The sequence below is a fragment of the Lemur catta genome, chromosome 8 (assembly GCF_020740605.2).
Source record: "Lemur catta isolate mLemCat1 chromosome 8, mLemCat1.pri, whole genome shotgun sequence".
In the NCBI taxonomy this organism is placed as follows: Eukaryota; Metazoa; Chordata; class Mammalia; order Primates; family Lemuridae; genus Lemur; species Lemur catta.
In genome coordinates this window covers 3,246,658-3,262,061 of record NC_059135.1, presented here as the reverse complement: position 1 = coordinate 3,262,061, position 15,404 = coordinate 3,246,658, and the positions used below count along the sequence as shown (strand labels likewise).

The 15,404-nt window shown below is 51.5% G+C and overlaps 1 protein-coding gene across 4 annotated transcripts in view; it reads right to left on the bottom strand.

Moving 5' to 3' along the window:
• The window catches only part of COL6A3 (collagen type VI alpha 3 chain), an 82,044-nt gene that overhangs the window by 25,334 nt on the left and 41,306 nt on the right, over positions 1-15,404 (bottom strand). For all 4 annotated transcript variants that reach the window (XM_045558701.1, XM_045558698.1, XM_045558699.1 and 1 more), the window contains 17 exons: positions 14,088-14,687; positions 13,129-13,466; positions 11,967-12,045; positions 10,894-11,039; positions 9,372-9,464; positions 8,771-8,824; positions 8,397-8,468; positions 7,714-7,740; positions 7,558-7,602; positions 7,410-7,463; positions 6,908-6,970; positions 6,246-6,311; positions 5,744-5,797; positions 3,401-3,436; positions 2,791-2,853; positions 2,144-2,206; positions 742-804 (listed from right to left, as the gene is read on the bottom strand). In XM_045558701.1, the coding sequence (XP_045414657.1) occupies positions 742-804; positions 2,144-2,206; positions 2,791-2,853; positions 3,401-3,436; positions 5,744-5,797; positions 6,246-6,311; positions 6,908-6,970; positions 7,410-7,463; positions 7,558-7,602; positions 7,714-7,740; positions 8,397-8,468; positions 8,771-8,824; positions 9,372-9,464; positions 10,894-11,039; positions 11,967-12,045; positions 13,129-13,466; positions 14,088-14,687 (1,916 nt within the window). The remainder of the gene's footprint in view (positions 1-741; positions 805-2,143; positions 2,207-2,790; positions 2,854-3,400; positions 3,437-5,743; positions 5,798-6,245; positions 6,312-6,907; positions 6,971-7,409; positions 7,464-7,557; positions 7,603-7,713; positions 7,741-8,396; positions 8,469-8,770; positions 8,825-9,371; positions 9,465-10,893; positions 11,040-11,966; positions 12,046-13,128; positions 13,467-14,087; positions 14,688-15,404) is intronic.

The window sequence follows — 15,404 nt, the reverse complement described above, 5'->3', positions numbered from 1 at the left end:
GTGGGGACTCCTGGGAAAGGATCCAGGAAGGTTTGTGTTTGTCCTTCCCACCAGCGTGGCATGGGGGACTGGCTGATGGGCAGGGAGAGAAACAGCCGGGAGAAGGCCGCGGGACAGGCGCTGGGCATCGAATTCAGTAAACCCAACACCACCAGCGAGGCAGAGAGACCATCGTGGGTTACAGGGACACATTTCTTTTACTGAGAAAACGCTGTCTTTCCAGACTGGTCATGACAAACTGTAGCTAATCTCAAGCCTGGTAGAAAGCGGCTCTCAGGCAGCCTTCCCACAACACACTTGCTATCCGAATAGTCAGGACCGGGGCCTCTTGGATGCTCTAACACGGCTGGCAGCGCTGCTGTGTGTGCCCTGCCCCAGTTAAAGACCATGCATCCCACATGACCTCAGCTGCACCACGCACTGCCCGGCTGCCCTGAAGGCTCAGAGGACGCTGCGCTGCAGGCACACGCCACGGCAAGAGACAGTCGGATCTGCCGGCGGACGGCGGGCTCAGGCCAGGAGAAAGCAGCCCACTGAGTGGGGAGGCTGGCTGGGACGGGGACCCCACTGGCCGAGCTGGCTGCCAATGGAGAGGCTGCTATGGAGACCAGCAGTGGGGAGGAGAGGAGATGTGCACAGTAAGCCTGAGCCAAGGGACAGACTGACGAAAGAGGGCGTGGGGCCGTGTGCAGCTGGCCGGGTCCCTGTCCTTGGAAAAACTCTACCTTTCTCCAGACAAACCTTTCTTCCCAGGGGACCGGTTCTGCCACGTTCTCCAGGGACACCGGCGTTACCTGCAGGTCCCTGGAGGGCAAGGAGAGCAGCGTGTCAGTGAGGCCTTCAACCGTGCAGGCAACGGTATCTCTGAATCCTGGCTCCCCCTGCCCCGACCCTGCATGGAGGTCAGAGCCTGCCAAAGGCGAGTGACTGTCCTGACTGCAAATCCCAAGCACTAAGAATGGCACACGGGGCTATAGACTCAATATACACACGCATGGAAATGGCCTGTGCAAATTTAAAACATTAGCATTACCTCTCAGTGCCAGTTTTCACAAAGTAATGCAAATCGCAGTTATTAATATGCATATCGTACGTTCCTGACTGGACTACAAGCCCCCAGATTTACTTTGTTTCCCTTCCCTTTTATACCCCCACGATGAGCACCTTATGTATACAGGTACATAAACGCCTGTTGGGTGAATGAATAAAGCAATTAACGAAATTGACTTGTAAAACGTGGTGTAGCCTACGCAGCCCAGAAATGACCCAAGACAGACGGTGGGAAAGTACAAATTAATAAATGTTTCTGGGGCTGTCGGATGACTATTTGAACAGCTTTGTGTCTATGCCATCTTAAATTCTTGATTAATTAGAAGTTAAATAAATGTTTTCTAAAAACTCACAAAAGCTTTAAAAATAGATAATTATCAGTTCTCAAGCTAGAGAAGGGCTTTCTAAGCAAATTCCTGCCTGCTTCCACTGTAAAATACTTTTGTGCATTTATGTAGCAACAGACTAGCTCGTTTCCAGTTCATTCATCATCATTTTTTCTGTAACAAATGAGAGGATGTCTCCCTACATATCATCTCAGATGCACCAGAAACCCGATTATCTGTACGTAGCTCCGTGGCACCTGATCCCAGCCCGGCAACAGCACCGCGCTTCTCGATCATTGCTAATAGCCATGATATATGTAAATGTCTGCAGCCATAGCACGCCTTCTGTGTTGAACTTGAGGATAAACTTGAGCAACTCCTTATACAAAATACTGAACCACAGGGGCTATCTCTAGGGGCCAAATATGAAACACTTGGCATAATCTAAGAATTTTAATAGATTTAGATTTTACACAATTCCATCCTAAGACTTCTGAGATAAGGCACATATTCCCTTGCTTACCACCCTGGAGCCTAGATTTGGAAGGACTATATTGGGATGGAGAAGCCCCCGGAGCACCAAGGAAAAGGGACTCTTGCTTCCTTGGGGTGAAGTAGCCAGTCAGGAAGGACTGAGGCTGGATGCGGGGTCTGCGTTGCGAAAGGGAAGTCTGTCTGCAACAGTATCATCCCAGAAACTCTACGCCTGCTTGGCCACGTGCACTGTGCTTAGCAAGGGGGTGGGGGTGGAACAGGGACGGGCTCACCCGAGCTCCAGGAATGCCTTGTTCTCCTATCAAGCCTGGAGGACCAGTGGGACCAGCTGGGCCCTGAGGAAAGAAAAGGCCGCTGTAAGTTCAAACAGAAACCTGTGCATGAATGTCCATAGCAGCGTTATTCACAGTAGCCAAATGCCAGAAACAACCCAAATGTCCATCAATCATCAAGTGAATAAACAAACTGTGCTATATCCATACGGGGGAATATTAGTCAGCCATGAAAAGGAGGGGAGTCCTGGCACCTGCCACGACACAGATTGACCTCAAAACACTGTATTCAGTGAAGAAATCCAAACGCAAATGGCCACCTGTTAGATGACTCCATTTGTATGAAATGTCCCGAATAGGTAAAGCCACAAAGACAGAAAGAAAGTTGGTGGCTTCCAGGGGATGGGGGTGGAGGGTGATGGGGAGGGACCGCTGATGGGGACAGGGTCTCCTTTAGGGATGATGAAAATGGTTTGAAACTGGATAGAGGTGATGTTTGCACAACATCGTGAAAGTACTAAATGCCACTGAATTGCTCACTTTAAAATGACTCATTTCGTATTATACAAACATCAGCTTTAAAAAAGACAATACCAGGGAATGTGGGAAAGCATCCCGGGGCATGCGATGGCTCGGGGAGTACTGACCTGGGCACCTCGGGTCCCCTGCTCTCCCTCGAAGCCGGGCTGGCCTGGATTGCCCTTGTTGCCCTTTGAAACAAGAGAAGGCACAGGGGGATCAGGACAGGTGTGACCCACATGGGCTCTTTGTCCCCCAGGCATTTCTGGACTAGGGGCTTGGAAAGCAGCCAGGGAACACGCCGCTCTCTGGGGCTTCAGATCATCGAAACGGCTGTCTCTCTGCACGTCTGCAAGTGTTTCCCACCTGTTCCTCAACACGGCTTTGTGAACCTACACCTGCCTTGCCCAGGTGGGAGGACCGAGACACCAGGAAGTACAGCTTGCTGATGGCCAGACAGGAGCGCACGTTCTAGCAGGGAGGTGCCCTGGACACGGACCCCTCAAGCGTCTTTCCTTCCTCTCCCCCGGGGCTCCACTGGGAATGGCTTTCACCAGGCCTTGCGGACGAGGCCAAGGGAAAGGAGATGGTAGCTGCTGTTTGAGCCACAGGTGTCTTGACAGCCCCGGAGAGAGTATTTTCTAATTCCTGGGCTGGGCTGCATCTGGGCCATTTGAAGGACAGGCCCCTGGGAGCTCTCCATGAGCAACGTTGCGATTGGCGACCCCAGAGGCTTACCTTAGCTCCTGCAGGGCCCCTTCGGCCAAAGCCGCCCTGAGGAAGAAAAAGCCACACAAGCCATCAGCGGGAAGAATGGGACCCGGGCACAGAGCCCAGGGCTCCCTGAGAATTAACCCTCGTATTTTTCGGTTGCTTGGGGGACCCGGGGACCTTCCAAGCACCCGCTCTGTGCCGGAAGCCCCCAGGGAGCTCGCGTACGAGGACACCCGTCCTCCGCCCCCGTCTGGGTGAAGCTTTGCGTCCTCGTGGCTCCTGTTAGTCACCCCAGTGGAAGTTCTGAGAATTGCCGCAGACCTGCCAAGCAAAACAATGACTTCTTCTGGCGCACAGTCCCAGCCAGCGTCAAATACGGAATGTGAAGAGGGAATGTCAACCTGTCTATTTTCCTTCCATTTTCCCAACTGTAGTGAGAAGTAACGAAATCCATTAGTTATGATGGAAGGGAGTCCCAAATTCTCCGAATTCTCCAGGCCAAATACAACACCGACTCAGTTAAGTAAAGTATCCAAAATGCACATATGTGAACCTAAAAGTCTCCTGCGCTCAGGTTGGGCTCATGACTTGGCAACATCTCCCTGGACGCTCCAGAGGTGACCCGTAGTTCAAACACGTGGGCTCACTTCCTAAGTAATCCATTAATTCCCAACTCATGACTGTTTCCTCTGTGGCAGAGAGTTTGGGTGGGAATCCGAGAAAGTCCCAGCTATATTCGCAGGGTCAGGGGTTGGTATTCCAGAGACAGTGGCCTGCCAGCTCTGTCACAGGGTTTGGCCCATCGACTACACCAGCCTGAGAACCACATTCTCCATCTCTGGGGACCAGCCCAGTGATCTTCTGGGGTGACCACTTTGCCACTATTTGCTGTCATGCCAGCTGCTTCAGTGGAAGACCTTGGCCACCTTCCACAGACAAATTTGGGAAGAAGGGGAGGGGTCGCTCCTCCCTCCACAGAGTGACCATCTGGCCCCGCCCCTGCCCAAGGAGACATGCTAGAGCTGGCTCAGGGCCCACCAGCACTCAGGGGTTCAGTGCTCAGGCCGGAGGCCTCAAGGGTGAGGTGGCCCACTGGGAGGGACGCATTTCATCCTGGCCTGAGCCTGGCATGGCGGCAGGGTCCTCAGAGAAGGGCTAGGGAACCACTGGGCCAGTCCTTGCCCTGCTTCGAAAGAAAGAACTGAGTCTACAAGAGCTCTTGACTGTAACTGGATTCAAAACCGAGGGTCTACCTTGTGCACAGAGTTGAAGCAGACTGTACACACTACCACATTCTCAGTCACTTCAGGAAGCCAAGTTTGGCTCTGCTCAGGAACTGAGTTGAAACTGCCACATCATTATTCAAAAATAAAGCACAAACCTTTAAAACCTACATTTTCAAAGTTTAAGTTTTCTTCTGAATTTTAAAATCAAAGTGATACCATAGTCTATCGTTTGGTTTTGGCGAGTCCTTGCTTTCGAAAGCCCTTCCCCTCAGCATGCTCTGCTGGCCCAGCCCCCAGGCTGCGTGTGGGGCTCCCCTCGGGAGGTGGACAAGGGACCCAGTTCTCAGCCGCCCAGCCCAGCTCACAGCCTTTGTGCTCTGTTCCTTTCTGAGCAGAGCCCTGTCTGAGGCAGGCACCGGCATCCTGAACTTCCCCTGAGGATTTGCAAACTTCTAGACCACTGCCACCCCACGCAGGGAACTTCTCCTAGCTTCAGGGTCCACACTCTCTGTGCCCCTGGGCCCTGGAAGCTTCCAGATGGCTTCCTAAAGATCGTTTCTACCACTTGGGCTTTAGCATTTCTTCAGCAAGACTGAGAGATTGGGCATGCAATGAACTATTTTGCAAGAGACTCGTCCAAAATTTCTTTTAAAAGCAATTGAAGACGTAATACACTAGAAAAAAAAAAAAAACAAATCTAGTTTCCTTATTTCAGTTACAGCAAAACAAATAGTTATAAAAACAACAACAGATATACAACCACATTGGCCTTCTTGCCTCTTATTCCCTCGGACCCCAGGGTTGGTATTTCCTTTCGGATTTCTTAAATATTTAGTGAGATAAACCCTGGCCAAATATTTGAAAGCAGCAAAGATAATGTTTTTAAAGCATCTGTTCAGTATGTTTTTGGGAGGGGAGGGAAACGGGATTGGGGGAGGGAGAAGAGATGGAGCACCTAGTAAACTATAAGAATGAAAATCTCTATCGGCAGCAAGATCTGGGTAACCGCACTTTCCGAAATCCCTTCGAAATCCCTAAATAAAGCGTTGCTGAGTAACTAGCACCAGGCAGTGTTGGGCAGATCATGGTGTACTTGCCAAATTTCTACCGTGGAACCCCCCAAAGCCCTAAGGACACTCACATTCCTCCCATTTTCTCCAGGACTTCCAGATACTCCGTCTCTTCCTGGGAGACCCTGGGGTGGGGGAGAAAATTAGCATGAGATTCTCATCTGCAGAAAGGAATGTCTAACTCTGGAATATTGCAGGAGACACGGCGGGAAAAGGGGTGAATTCAGTGGGAAGAGCCGCCGGCAGGCGGGTGGTTAGATACTTTGTGGGGTGCATTAGATTTTGGTTCATTCCCAGCTCTACAAGCCTTTGAGGTAACAAGCACTTTCCGTAAATATCTAAGGGGCACAAGTTCTGTGGAGAAGCCCTGCTTGGTCAGGGTTGCCCGGCTCCCCGCAGAGACTTCCCCCACCTGCCCCCGCAGGCAGCCTCTCGGCCCGCTGCTCCCCGCCCCACGCTGCTCTGCAGCGTCAAAGGCCATGTCTGTGGCCTCTGTGGCCGCTGAGGGGCCAAGGTGAGTGTCATTCCTTTGGCCCTCAGCACAGGGAGAGTCTAGGACACAGAGCACTGTACCATGGGGCCGATGTCACCGGTTTCTCCTTTGGGTCCTCTCTGCTGGCTGTCCCGTCCTGACTCACCCTGAAAACAACACACAGCAGGGAGATGAGCCGCCTGTGCTAGGAATGAGACGGTCAGGAAAGGATTAGTGACAGCCTGAGTGGAAGGCTCTGAGGGACAGTCCCTGTGGCCACACCCCATCTACACAGCATCCGTCCACCTCTGACAGAACCTGGCCACGGGGTCAGCGAGCCACGCCCCCCTTCCCCCGCTGTACGGGACAGACACCGGTTCTTCCTGGGGAGGAGGATGCCCCAGGCGCTTCTGCCTGTCCTTGGCCGCAGGGCAGGGTGGCCTGGAGGGGTGGCGGTCATTTGCTTAGAGGTTTCACAAAGCCATAAAACAAAAAAAGCTACAAACCCTGCTCTTTTCCAAAAGCAAGTTTAAGGTGTCCTGAGACCATATTTTAGGGAAACTTACACAACTTGCTTATCTTTACAGCTAGAGAACAAAATCAGCTCTCAGAAAACACCGAAATTGTAAGGAAAGGGCAAAGCACATATTTTACCAACACTTTTCAAAGCAATTCCAAAAGTTAAATTCTTCCTTTCAGCCCACTTCTCCTACCACCATCCTCCCCGGGCTCAGGTCTAAACCGTCAAGAGAGAAATCCTCACCGGGTCACCGCGAATGCCAACGTCTCCTCTTTCTCCTTTGTCCCCTTTGGGGCCTTTATCGCCCTAAATGAAAAAACACAATTGGAAGTTGAAAATTAGATGTTTCCATTTGTATCTCACCCTAAAAATCATGTTCTTCACAATTCATAAATCTTAAATAGAATAGTGTTTACCATTAACCCATTTGACATGAAGGTAAATTCACTTCCAAATATTTTTTATTTGTTCAGTTAATTCACAGATATTTACTGGGGACCCACTGTGTGCCAAGCACTGGAGATTTATTTATAACAAAACAAACTCAGTCCCTGGGCTGTGGGACATGCTCTGTCTATGACGTATCACGTCAGAGGGGACAGAAGGTCACGGGCACACCCCAGGGGAGGTCAGGGAAGGCTGCCTGGGGGAAGCGGGCTCTACCTATATGGGTACAGGAAATAACTATTACCTAAATGAAATGCTTCTATTCTTTCCACAATAGCAACACTGGAAATAGACCTACCCTTCTTCCAGGGTTCCCTTTCTCTCCAGAAGAGCCGGGCAATCCTTTGTCTCCCTGCCAAAGACAGTGATGAAAGGTCATGCCTGGGGCAATGTCACCACAGCTACCAGAACTGAAGCAGCTCAGGCCTGGAGAGGGACTCACTCACCTCCTCGCCGTCAAGACCGTCCAGCCCAATCTCTCCTATTTCACCCTGCGAGGGAACGAGACAGACGAGTGAGTGTAGGAAGCTATTCTGGCAAAGGGAAAAACGAGAAATACTGAGAAACTTTTCCGTGTCAAAAACAAAAACAAGCTTGAATACCTTCTCTCCTGGGAATCCTCGAGAGCCCTGGAAGGTAAGGGGACAGGGGACACATTAGCTCTTCCCGTGGGGCTGGTGCCTCCCGCATCTGAATGCCGCAGTGTCTGGACATGCTAACATCAGAGACTGTCCCTTTGCACTCCTGGGTCCATCACATGGCAGTGATAGGGCTAACTTTCCCAGAACCAACACTGGGGTGGTCTGGGCTCCTGGGCAGGAGGGGTGGGCCCCAAAAGCCAGGGGAAGGGGCTCAGGAGGCAAAGCCTGACTTTATAACCATCTCTAGCACCTGCCTTCACACTTCAGCAACCAGAGGAGGAAGCTCATGGCCCACTTGGTGTCCCCTGTCACTCCTCCCTCCCTGGCTGCCCCAGGGCCAGGGGCCGAAACCGAGCACCAGCCTCCCACCGCCCTGGCCCACATTCTCTCCCCGGGAATGTTTCCTGGCTGCTCCGTGTTTCCATAGGAAACTATTTCTCCATTCTCCAGCTCCCTTCCAGCTGCGGCCCAAGCTCCCGAAGCCACCCCACTGCGAGCTGCCTTCCAGCCAGAGGCCACGGGCTGCAGAGAAGCCCGGATGGGCAGCCGCCCCTCCCCGGGGCACGTGGAGAAACCGGGCATCCCTCCTGCCCGTGCAGCGGGCCTGACCCCCGCCCCACGCTCGGCGAGCCCCCGCACTGCACCTTCACTCCTCTCTGGCCCGGGCAGCCCTGGAAGCCTTGAGTGCCGTTCACGCCAGGCGGACCTCGCTCACCCTGTTGCGAAAAACAAAGGCATTTGGCAAGTCGGAGCCGCTTGTCATCGTGGCTCCAAGGGGCTTGCAACACGGAGAGGCGGGCGTTAGAACGCAGATTTCGCTGCGGGGACACTGCGCGAGGCTGCGGGGGCTGGGGAACCTCTCAGCACTGCCTGGCAGCTGAGGTCGGCTGGGCCTCTGGGCCCTGGGTCTGTGTGGGCGCTGGACCCCCGGAGTGACGTCGCACTCCACAATCCAATCCCAACACGCAAGGAACAAGGAGGGGATAAAACTTGAAGGACTGAAACAACTTTTACTCACAGGTCCACCCTCATCACCAGGGTAACCTCTGTAGCCGTCTTCTCCAGGAATGCCCTGAAACAAAGCAAATTGGGTCCCTTACGTCCTGTGGTCTTTGTTCTGTATCATCTGCACAGTCCCTCTGCGTCTGGCGGAGCTGTGCTGACATTCACCCTGACACAGGTGCTTCCTAGACCTTAACAGCCCCCCGCTCATCACCCGGGGGGATTGCTCCTCCCATCAGGACCCTTAAGGCTCCTCCCCTGCCAGGAAAGCCTGTCGCTGTCCTCCCCGCCCAGCCGCAGACGCTGAGCCCCAGGGACCATGCGCAGCGAGGCTGCCAGTCAGCGACACCCGCTGGTTCTAACCTTATTTTATGAAATGAAGGACGGAGGTGTTAAAGAACGGAGCCCCTCATCCCGTGGGGCGGAGAATGTGACAGATACTCGGACCCTCCAGAGCCATCCACGGGGGAGGACCCCGGGCAGCGCAGCAGCACTGGGCTCGTCTTTGTTCTCCCTCATCCGCCTCCCGCCGTGACATTAGACAAACGACCCGTCCCCAGCAACGCTGGCCTTCCAACATCTAGTCTCAGGACTGGGCAAAGGCCAAGCCACCGTACCTTTGGCCCGATGCTGCCGAGGGGCCCACGATCTCCCCTCTGTCCGGAGCACTTGCAGGGGACCCCGCAGCAGGCCTTCTCGGCAATGTTGTCCTACCAAAAGGAAGAGAAACGGAAAGTTCAAATGTCAAGGAATGCCCAGGACAAAACCACAAATATGCTGCAAAGGTCAAAATCTGATGCATGAGGGTTCCACAGGGCAGGATGAAGTCACTCCAAAGACTGTCACTCCAAGACCGGCCTAGGCTGAGGGTCCAGCTCTTGGCAGTCGAGAGGCAGGGAGACGTCACCAATGGGAGAGTAAAGAACAACCAAAGTAAGATAAATCTTGCCCACAAGGTCACCTCTGGCTGGCCCTGATTTCTAGGAGTTTCCCACATAGATATTCTTAAGTATAATTCGTATATGTTTAAGCTCCAAAGTGCAAAACCTAACAAACAAATTGCAGATGGCCAGGACTGAAGGTGGTTCCAGAAGAGAGATCCATGGCTCTTCCTCAGAACCGTGGTCACAGTCAAAACTACGGTGCCAGCCCAGAGGAGATGCTTGGGGGAGACCTCAGGAGCAGCCACAGGAGTGGGGACAGGCACAAGTGGTCCCGGCCTTTTTGAGCCACGAGCACCATAACCTTAGGTCACCAGTGCCTCCAACACCCACCAAACACCCTTGACGTTCTTGTCCCAGCCAGCCCCTGACCCTAGGGGGAAAAGTGTACACCCCAAATACATTTCCATCTGCTAAACTGGTAGTGGTCACATGCGTTTCCTTGCACTGAGCTTCCTAGAGCTTTCACTTTCTTTCTCCAGATTCGTCAACCAACTCATCCTTCTTCCGCTCGATAAAAAAAAAAATCCCAATTCTAGCCCTGGGAAGAAGGCAGGTGGGGAGGAAGAGGCAGAGTCTGTTCGTCCCATTCACATAGCCATAGCCCACTGTCGCCACCACCAAAGGATCTTGAGGTTACCACGCAGCCCTATGTCTCCCAGAGCCCCGCCCCCACTCCAAACCCAGGAGGTGACACCTGGAGTTGAGAGAGGCTGGAGGGGAGGATTAGGAAGCCCCCTGGGACACCTTCATTTGCACCAAGGGAAACCAGGGAAGAAGCCATAAAAGCGCTTCTCCACCCAGAAACGGCCTTTCTTTTCCACAAATTCTTGTTTTCACTGCGTAGGTTTCAGATGCCCTGGGCACTGTTTCCTGTCTGGAGATGGCTGGTCACAACGGTTTGCATTCCCAGGAATAGCTGGAGTGAAACAGCATTAAAAGAGGCACCTGCTAAGGGGAGCAAAGCACATCCCACGGCAACAGCAGCGTCCCCGCAGACCCACGCTCCAGCCGTTCACGGTCGCCAGTTCCAGGATTCACACGTGTCATGGCGATAAGTCAGGTCCCCAGTGAACTAAATGAATTAGATTTTCCACCCAGACACCCTACCCCATCACCATGTGACAATTGACTTTATTCTCTTGAGATGCCAAAAGTCTGACCTTGTGTGTGTGTAAAGGCACTAAAAAGAACTCACGAGCTCCTCTGCCAGCTCGTAGTCCAAGTCCAGCAGGTTGAGCCTCAGAGGCCTGTCGTACATGAACCCTCGCCCGAACTCCAGCTGCGTCACCCGCTCCAGGTCGGCCACTCGTTCGAGGCCCACCAGGATCAGAGCTCGGACACCTGCAAGCAAGGATAAATGTAGCAGGGCTCATGCAGGCAGTACAGAGCTGCAATGTCTTTTTTCCTGGCTACTTTTTAAAGAAGACTTCAGTATAAAATTTGGCTTTTAACAGTTGAAATACTGACACTTTGGACTCAGCCGAATAATCATTTCAGATATGTCACTAACTATGCTTATCGCTATAAGTCCAGGAAGTGGCACCCGTGAAGCACATTTATGCCTGAATTCTCAAACCCTGACCTGCTACGGAAGATCTGAAATGCCAACACCTCCAAAATCAGATAATAGCAGTCTCATCTCCTTTTGGAAAAGTAAGCTAATAAATAGAATGTTCTTATGATAAACTGCACTTCCATAAATTCTTCTTAAACATTTAGTGTTGGCATCCACTTTTTGTGGTCAGTGTTACCAAGCTCCAAAGTAAGTGAACAGTCATATATCACATCTGATAACAGGCACGGCTGGCTCCAGTCGCCTGACTTTTGGTGCTAATGCTTACATTATTTATTTGATGGTATTTACATGTATTTTTATTTAAATATTGTAGTGTTTTTGAGCTGTGGTAACGGAAAACCAAAAATAGAGCAGTATGTTTTGCAAGTAAATTAAATCCTACTTTATATGATGGAGTTAAGTGAATCAATGCTTCATGATCTTTTGCAAAACATCATGCTTTCTGCATGTTCTACCACCTGAACAAGTCTGAGAACCTGCGGGCCTGTGCCGGGACATGGTGGTAAAGCTGTGCATGGTGGGAAGCCCCATCCCATAGCCCCCGGCGGGCAAGGAAGGGCCTAGGGCTGGAGGAAGAGTCCTCCAAGAGCGGCTGCTCCCTCAAAGGACTCCATGAGCAGGGAAGTCTCTCCCGGGCAGAGCCGCACACCCTGCTGGGCTCACGGCTCGTGCTCAGAGACCGGGAAGTCTACCTTCTTGTCGCAGGTCCTCAGAAGCTCTGTGTAAATCAGCCAGATCTCCGTCCACTCCATCAGTAAAGTGAATGACCACCTGAAAATGAAAAAGGAATCAGACCCCAGTCCACACAAAAAGGAACATCACAGACTGTCTATCGAAAGGGAACTGAGAGATTCACTGGTTCAAACTCATTTTACAGTTGAAGAAACTGAGAGCCAAAGTCCAGGAAACCCACCCACGTGCACAGGTCTCTGATACTGCACACAGAGTGCAGGAGTGAATTTTAGTGCTTGCGCACAAGCAGCCACACAACAAAAACAGCTGATGTCACTCTCCCACTCATACGACGTAGCTTCTGGAAATCATGTGCGTGTGCACTGTACATGTGTGTGTGTGTTCTGGGCTGAACTGTGTCCCCCGAAAATACAAACATTGAAGTCCTAATCCCCAGCCCCTCAGACTGAGACTGTGTTTGGAGATAGGTCTTTACAGAGGTCATTAAGCTAAATGAGGTCATGCGAGTGGACCCTAGTCCAATATGAGTGGTGTCCTTCTAAGAAGAGAAGATGAGGACACAGACACACACAGAGGGACAACCCGGTGAGGACACAGGGAGAAGACAGCATCTACAAGCGGAGGAAAGAGGCCTCAGAGGGAACCAACCCTGCTGACACCTTGAGGACTTCCAGCCTCCAGGACTGTGCGAAAACAAATTTCTGCTATCAAAGCCACCCAGTCTGTGGAACTTCACTGTGACAGCCCTAGAAAATTAATAATAACAATGCGTGTGCACCATATGTGTATGTACGTACACACATACAAGGGGAGAGAGAGAAACATCCGTAGAGAACATGCCTTATTTAATGGGCAGGACTATAATTAAACATGCATCTATCACAAATTCAACTCATTCCAACTCAGTTACTGATTTCCAGGATTTCTATTTTTTTTTTTTTTTTTTTAGAGCTTAAGCAAGACTAGCAAACTGAGGAAAGCATTACACGAAGTTATGATCGGTTAGTAAGCAAAGGACTTCTACATCTAGGCACTAAGAACCCGCAAACACGAAGTGCATTGTACGTGGGGGAGGGGCTTCCAGACACCAGAGTATTTCTCCTTCCGGTAAAAATGCAGACATTGTGCGGGGAGCGTCTGGAGCGAGGGGCAGCTGCTCACCTTCACGCTGTCGGGCGAGGACTGCCTGAACTTGTTCTGATAGACCTTCAGCGTGTCCGCCGTGAGGACGTAGGGGTGCTGGCTGCGCATGTTCTGGAGCTTCTCCAGCATCTCTGGCTGGTACTCGTCGAAGTCAAAGGCCTCCACGGGCCCCGAGGGCGTGTTGGCTGCCACCGACACACGCACCGTGGGCATCTGGTTGCCGCTGCAGCTGATCCTTTGCATCTGGCTGATTCTGTTCAAGACGGCCTCCAGCTTGGACTCGAGGCCCTTCTGGGCCACAAATATGTTCTGGTCTCTGGAACCGTCGAACCCCAGGATCACATCCAGATTACAAGCTGAGGAGAAGACATGCAGGTGATGAGCTCTAAGTTGAGGCTGACGAGATGCCTTCTACCGACACAGTGACAGGACGCTGTGCTCGAGAACAAAATGAGATCTTCTCTTTATGAGCTCTGAGAAGCAAATAGACCTGCCTCCCACACAGGGAAACATGGGGGTGGCTGTTGAGAACCAAAATTGTAGGCAATTTGAATACGTTTGCTTTTTGGGTGATGTTAATCAATTTTGGCGTGATGCCACACAGTTGGTTTTTAGACGCATCCCGAGTTTGTGCTTTAAATTAAAATTACTTGAAATGGCAAATACTTTTATCTCAAATAATTGATCTGATAAATCTATAATCAGACACAAGAATCAATCAATCTGAGTTACTTGAGAAGTTAAAGAACAGGCGAGAAAATAAATCTCATAAGAGCAAAAGAAAAGATAAACTCCCGCTCTTGTCCTGGCAGAGCACCCAATGGCAGTGGTCAGCTGAGCGACATAAGGAAACACGAGTCAAGGTATGAGGTAACGGAATGCTTGAGGAGCCACAGGTCAGCTCTGGGCATCCAGGTAGCTAAAAACCACGAACGTCAGCAGGAAAGGCTGGAAAATATGCAGGGGAAGGGGATTACCTTTAGAAACATCGGACACGCCCGGGCACAGGGTCTCATGCATTGCGTCATGCAAAGTTTCCAAAACTTGCTCGCTCAGTTCCGACAGCTCCTGGACATTGCCCACCCGGAACGCCGTGGCGCTGTTGGACGCTATCTTGCCCACCTCCTCCGAGTCGATGTTCCTCACGCCAACCGCAAACACCTTGACCCCTCTCTGGGTGAGCGCCAGGCTCACGTCCTGAGCATCCTCTGCCGACTTCCCTCCTGTGACCACAAAGGCTATCTGGGGGACGCGCTGGTCCAGGCGGCTGCCCGCCTCGGGCACAAAGTGGTTGAGCCGCAGGTGCTCGAGGCCCACCCTGGTGTTGGCGTGTCTTCCCCCCTTGTAGACCACTTTGTTGATGGCGTCGATGATCTGCCTCTTGGTGGAATAGTCCTTCAGGAAGAATTCGTCTGTGGGGTCGGAGTTGTACTGGACCACTCCCACCTGGATGGAGTCGCCTTCTTCATAAACCGTGTCCACAATCTCTGATGCGAAGCGGAGCACTTCTTGGAAACTGTCCCTCCTGAAATTGATGGAACCGTCCAACAGGAACACAATGTCTGCTTTCTTCTTCTCTAAAAACGATAAAAGTGAAAATGGTTTCAACACCCAGAACATAAATATATAAACTATAAATTGAAAGGATTGAAATAAGACATTCCTAGTAATTTGTTCACAGTAAAAAGCTTCACTCTAATCCACACCTCTCTAGTTCCTGCATCCACAGCTTGCAAACATGATGCCAAAAAGAAGGTAAATGACAACTCATCTAAACAAAAAGGAAAGGAACCACGAAAACTCAGGGACACGGAGTCCCAGTTGTCCCATGCAAAGTGGTTTTACGCCAGGAATTCAACAGGGACCTGGATTTGACAGTCTGTGATCCCAGGTGTTTTAGGAAATGCCCCTAAACTCTTTCTGCTTAAAAATAAAAGATGGTGCCTAGAAGTAGAGAGAGACATGCTAGGGGCAGGGCAGGGAAGGGCTGGGAGAAGCAGATGGGAAATTGAGAAGGGACCCCATGAACCTCTGAAGGACGGTCTGAGAGCTCTGTCAGAGCCCGCTGGAACCAGTGGCATAGGGGGCGATATCTTGATTATAATCAAGCAGTTGAGGCTGGAGTAGAGAGGAGGAAAAATTGGAGACGGTGTGAGAGGTGTGAGATGTGCCACAGCCAGCCCTGGGGAGGCAGTGAGAGAGAGAAACAGGAACCCAGACCCCTTGGAAAGCCAACCCCAATGGTTTGCTGCAGGTGTCTGGATGCCGTCACCTGGAGGAGCAGCAAGGAAAGG